General features: G+C 46.0%; 2 protein-coding genes across 2 annotated transcripts in view; one reads left to right on the top strand and one right to left on the bottom strand.

Moving 5' to 3' along the window:
* Positions 1–2,036: 2,036 nt before the first annotated feature.
* Positions 2,037–4,892, top strand: PCYB_031420 (hypothetical protein; the record flags this gene model as incomplete). Its single annotated transcript, XM_004220812.1, has 2 exons — positions 2,037–4,530; positions 4,705–4,892. The coding sequence occupies 2 exons, from the start codon at positions 2,037–2,039 to the stop codon at positions 4,890–4,892; spliced, it is 2,682 nt and encodes an 893-aa protein (XP_004220860.1).
* A 708-nt stretch (positions 4,893–5,600) lies between these two features.
* PCYB_031410 (hydroxyacyl glutathione hydrolase) overlaps positions 5,601–5,981 on the bottom strand; it is a gene marked incomplete at both ends in the record, with an annotated part of 1,741 nt that continues 1,360 nt past the window's right edge. The window contains one exon of the mRNA XM_004220811.1: positions 5,601–5,820. Coding sequence (XP_004220859.1) covers positions 5,601–5,820 — 220 coding nt within the window. The remainder of the gene's footprint in view (positions 5,821–5,981) is intronic.

Genomic DNA, 5,981 nt, shown 5'->3' with positions numbered 1-5,981 from the left:
TTCACAGATTGTGAGCAGTACAACGCGATGCGACCGCAAATGCACATATAGGTTCGCGTATTTAATTGTACAAACCGAATGGCATAAGTGTGGGAGGAAATTCTGATTCCTTCAAAGTTTCATTTTATGATGATGTGGGGATAATGGCACAAAAAGGATATTTCCACATCGCACGGCCATTCCTTTTGGCAAGTCAGATGATGCAGTTTTGTAGTTATATATTTTTTCCTGCACTGAGAGAAAGATTAAACCTTTTTAAGGTATCAAATCAGGTGAACAGTTCTAACGTGTTAGAAGGCTGCTGAGTGTGCTGTAAAAATGTATTCCACTTAATAAGGCTTTGAGCAAATGTGCTAGTTCGTAAAGCGGGAAGTGGCGAGTGCGCAGGCACAGGGAGAAAAAGGCTAATCTTTGGCGCGATGGTGGAGGGAAAATGGGAAAGCTCGCTTGATGCACACACATATATACACACTGTGTATGCGAAGTGCGAAAAGAACAGCAACACGGTTCCTTCAAAATGGGTTGATTACGGAGTGCTCGACGAAATGGTGAAATTTAGACAAACGAGAAAAAAAAAAAAAATCACATAAATTTGTCCGACGTAAAAACAAAAAATAACGCAATAATTTGAAGTTGTGTTTCAAAAGGGGAAAAATATATTATGAGTGAGTCAGATGGAGAAACAAATTTGACGGTAACTTCGACAAATGGAGGGGAATAAAATGGAGTTATAGTCCACTTTTGTAGAGGGTGGGGAGAGGTGAAAGACGGGAAATGTTTCCGCGGGGAGGGGGGAATTGTAGCATTTGACATGTTAGCAAAAAAAAAGAGGCAAACATAGAAGTAATGGCAACGGCAAACGCAGCGGGGATGGCAAAAATGTAAGCAACGCAAAAAAGAGAGTTAATAACCCGTAATGATCTACCTACCACTGGAGAAATATATCCAAAATGGGAAATGGAAAAGTGAGGAAAATGTTACCATCTGTGCGGGCAAAAAAAAAAAAAAAAAACAGGTGATGTGAAAGGAGGAAAGAAAAAAAAAAAAAAAAAAAATAGTGCAGCTATGCAAAATGGCTGGCAATCGAAAAGAAAAAAAAAAAAAAAAAAAAATTGAAGAAGGGGAAAAAAGTTACAGAAATGAACTCTGCTCTTGTGAATAGCGAACAAATGTGACGATGCGAGGGGGAAAAAGAAAACAAGGAAATAGTAGAGTAACGGTAAAGCAGAGTAGCGGTAAAGCAGCGTAACGGTAAAGCAGAGTAACGGTAAAGCAGAGTACCAGCAAAACAGAGTACTAGCAAAGCAGAGTACCAGCAAAGCAGAGTACTAGCAAAGCAGAGTACCAGCAAAGCAGAGTACCAGCAAAGCAGAGTAATAACATAGTGAAACACTTGCAAAGCGAAGCACTCGCTAGCAAAGCATTAGCAATATAAAAAAGCAGATGAAACAAACTGACATTAACCATGTACCCGCCAAAAAAAAAAAAAAAAAATTGTAGAGTCAGATATAAAAGTAGTGCTGTAACGAGTTAAACAAGTTCAAAGTTGCATATTTGGTAGCGCAGAAAATTTGAAAGAGGAAGGGGGAGAAAAGGAGAGAGAAAAAAAAAAAAAAAAAACACACTGATTGATATGGTGGTAGGAAAGCGGACCGAGTGGAAAGAAAAAAGAAAAAAGAAAAAAAAAAAACACAGCATGAATTCCCACATATAATGAGAAAAGAAAAAAAGGGGGTGTGATGAAAAAAAAAAAAACAAGCAAGGCGGAGGCGAAGAGTCCAGCCGAAGGGGAACTGCAAATATGCGCGGGGAAGCTGCAGATAAGCGAAGGGTGGCGACAAGTGAGCCAGGGGAAGCGACAGATAAATGAGGGGAAGCAACAAATAAGTGAGGGGAAGCAACAAATAAGTGAGGGGAAACGGCAGGTAAATGAGGGGAAACGGCAGGTAAATGAGGGGAAACGGCAGATAAGTGAGGGGAAGAGGAAAATAATAGAGGGGAAGCAGTCACTAGGTGTGCTGGACAACGAGGCTGATATGCTGGACGACGAGGCTGATGTGCTGGACGACGAGGCTGATGTGCTGGACAACGAGGTTCATATGCTGGACAACGAGGCTGATGTGCTGGACAAAGCAGCAGATGGCAAAGACCAACTAGCAGGTAGGAAAAATGACCGAAGAGACAAAAGCCCCAAGTTGAAGACAGACATAAAAGCGGATTGCGCAGCGGTTGGTATGTCAAAAGGAGAAAATAGGAACAACAAAAAAAGGGATGACGTAGGAGGGAACGTTTTAAGTGCCACAAATGTGGAGAGAAACGCAGTAGGAGAAGAGCAAATAATGAAGGAGAGACAGGAGGGGGAAGCCAAGGGATTAATATTCCCATCAGACATCAAATTAATATACGGAAGCATAACCACAATGGATAGAAAGAAAACTCCAAATGTAAAAAAAAAAGTTACTGCACTATTTAGCAAAAATTTATATGACGTAGTGGTGCTTTATTACGACATGCATTTTTACAATAACATCGATTCGTTCAAGGTCGATGTGAACATGTACGAAATTTACAACGATTTGATCTGCTTGATAGACGAGTTGTATAGCATGTATATTATCGATACGGAGAAGAAGCAGAGCTCCTGCATGTATGAAGACATGGCGGAAAGGTATCTTAGTAGGGAGTTGTCCGGGGGATGGGTAGAACGGACTCAGGAAGAGCTGTTACAGGAGTACTACATTTTGAAGGGGGACAGAAACACCCTCTTCATAAATTTCAAGCTAATGAAGATGGTGTACTTATCCGCCGTGTTCGACTTGGAGTTTTTTGGCGACGTGTGTCAGGAGAGCGTTTTCCTCTCCGAGGGGGTCCCCATTAGCGCAGATAGCGCAGATAGCGGCGTTGGCGGGGGTAGCGGTGTTGGCGTGGGTTGCGGATGTAGCTGCGGCATCGACGTTTGCTGCGTCAACTGCGGTAGCGATGTCACCCCTGCCCACACCGACGACCGAGGCGCTGGATCACCAGGCAGAGCAATCGAAGCCCCTCGGAATGATAACCGAAGCGACAAGAAAAAGAGTAATAAAAAAAAAGGAATATCGAAAAGGGCGGACAGGAGAAGCGACAGAAGGGAAATCCCGAGCCCTGCCTTGAAGTCGGAAGTGATGCGGTACCACGATAGGGAGAGTGTGGCAGCGGCGGTGGGGCGGGAAGAAGAAGAGGAAGAGGAAGAGGAAGAAGAGGATGTATTCCATATTGAGGAAGCCCCATCGGTTGAGGAAGCCTCATCCGTTGAGGAAGCCTCATCCGTTGAGGAAGCCTCCCCCGTTGAGGAAGCCTACATCCGAGAAGACCAAAAATTGTGCTACCGCATTCTGTGTGACGAGCAGCCGTACAAGGCCCTTCTGATAAAAGACGAGCTTAATCTGAGTTCGTCGGACGATGGGGAGAGCTACCACGGGAGGGCGAGCACGTCCGTAAAGGAAGTCACCGCGTCCAGTTCGTCGAGGGGTGTAGTGGGAAACGCGGCTACCGCGCAGAGCGTGGACAGCAGCGCGAATTGGGGGAGTTTGGCCAACATGACCAGCTCGGCCAACAGGATCAGCTCGGCCAACAGGATCAGCTCGGCCAACAGGATCAGCTCGGCCAACAGGATCAGCTCGGCCAACAGGATCAGCTCGGCCAACAGGACCAGCTCGGCCAACAGGACCAGCTCGGCCAACAGGACCAGCTCAGCCAACATGACCAGCTCGGTCAACAGGACCAGCTCGGCCAACAGGACCAGCTCGTCCAACATTGCCATCTCGGGCAACCTTGCGAGCGGCGCGTCCGCGGCAGAGTCCCCCCCGGCGAGCAACGAAAACGACAGGGATGGCATCGCGCAGGGGAGACACAGTCGCGTGTACACCAAGTCGAAAAGGAACAACAACCAAGGGATCCAATCGTACGCATCTCCACATGAAAAATCAGTCAGTATCCCCAAAGATATCCTAAACATAACATCCCTGTTGAGCACCCCCATTTTATCACTCAGCAATATAAAAAGCCTAAATCAGGTGAATTTTTCATACGGAAACAGCAGGACGAAGAAGGACCTATACAACTACTGTTATGCTTACCTAGTGAGCATACACAATGGGTATGATGTTATCCCCATGGAGGGCTATAAGTTCAGACCCATCATAATAGATGGTGCAAACGTTTCAGCCAAGGTTATTAATAAACAGATCTCCAATATGGTAGATACAGATATGTCTATAATATATGACTGTTTTTTATTACATGAGGCATATATTTTTTTTAAAAGAAAAAAAGTGGACGATATTATCATAGTTTTAAATCCTGTGACGAAGAAGGGGGAGGAGTATTTCTTGGGGAACAAGAAGGTGTGCAATTATTCCTACTTAGAAAACTTAATAAAACAGAATGCCATACTGATTTGCAACGAGAAGTATTACCACAGTTCCAAGGGGGACGTTGTGAAACGGCGCACGTATGACGACGTGCTGATCCTGGAGCTGGCCTCGCACAGAAGTAGGCGTGACACAGTTGGGGCGCAGCAACTACGCGAGCGAATGTGTGTACAGTCGCCAAGCGAGGCTGCGCCGTTCATTCGATTATTTGTGCCCTCACTCACGTGCGCTCTTACTCAATAGTTTTATTTTATTTATTTTATTTTATTTTTTTTTTTTCGCCCCACCTCCACAGATGGCTGCGTCATTTCCAATGACAACTACACGGACATAGAGGCAGACACCGCATGCGAGGAAATAAAGCACGTCATATCGCATTACGTCGTGAAGCATCATTACGACAAGCACAATGGATTCGGCTTGGACATGACGAAGAAGCCTTTGAAATTTGTCTTAAATTCTCTCTTCCAGAAAATTAATTAATTATTCCTTCGCTTTGGGCCATCGCGGGGGGCGTCCCCTTTTTGCGCCCTTTTTTGTGTCCCTTTTTTGTGCCCCTTTTTTGTGCCCCTTTTTTGTGCCCCCTTTTTGCGCCCCTTTTTGCGCCCTTTTTTGCTCCCTTTTTTGCTCCCTTTTTCGTGCCCCTTCTTGCGCCCCTTCTTGCGCCCCTTCTTGCGCCCCTTTTTGCGTCCATTTTTATGTCAATTTCTTGCCCGCGGTTACGCCCATTGTATGGCCTCTGCCGAGGGGGCCCATTTTTTTCATCTTTAAAAAGAAGGAGTTCGTGAACAAACGCGTTTGATTTGACCAGAGCACGCGAATACGTACGTCAAGGACGACTATGCCAGTGGTCACTGACGTGGCTACATCCGTGAATGCTTCTCCTCAAAGCGGGCTCTGTTCTTCCACATCAGGGAAGTCACGCACACATGCCCCAGTGGAAAGGGCTAAATCGCTCGGCCGAACGGACCTTTTCTGTAAACGCGGTGGGCACTCGTTCGACGCAGCGGACACTCGTTCGCCGCAGTGGACACTCTTAGGACGTGCCACTATTCGGTTGGCTCCGCCTGTTTGGTCTTCTCTTTGGGTGGGCCTAGTCATGTGTCCTTCGACCGACACCCATACGAAGAACAGCGCAGAACGGAGCAGAAGAGTTTCGATCAGAGCAGGGTAGTGCCCCCCTTCTGCCAACTAAAAATTGTTCTTCATCTCCCGTAACTTATCCAATATCTTTACCTCATCCGTGGTGTTAAACTTATCAGTATAATGATGGGTCCTGAAAAATGGATTAATCAGGTTTTCCTGTTCGATAGTGGATGGGACGGATGGCTTTTTGTTGCTGACTTTTTCTTCTACCTCCTTCATTTTGTTCTTCATGTGTTCGTTATCGTTTTCGATGCTCAAGGCGAATCTGCGGTTGGGGGAGGGGGTCCGGTGTTGAAGCGGTGTTGAAGCGGGGGGAGAGATGCCAGGTACGACATTCACACATTCAGATGCTGCATGAACAGTTTCGCGCAGGGGGAGTTCGCAGAGCTTGGCCAGTTTTCTTTTTTTTTTCCCCTTTTTCATTAT

Source organism: Plasmodium cynomolgi, chromosome 3 (genome assembly GCF_000321355.1).
Source record: "Plasmodium cynomolgi strain B DNA, chromosome 3, whole genome shotgun sequence".
NCBI classification, from domain to species: domain Eukaryota; phylum Apicomplexa; class Aconoidasida; order Haemosporida; family Plasmodiidae; genus Plasmodium; species Plasmodium cynomolgi.
This window is presented reverse-complemented; position numbering and strand designations above follow the sequence as displayed.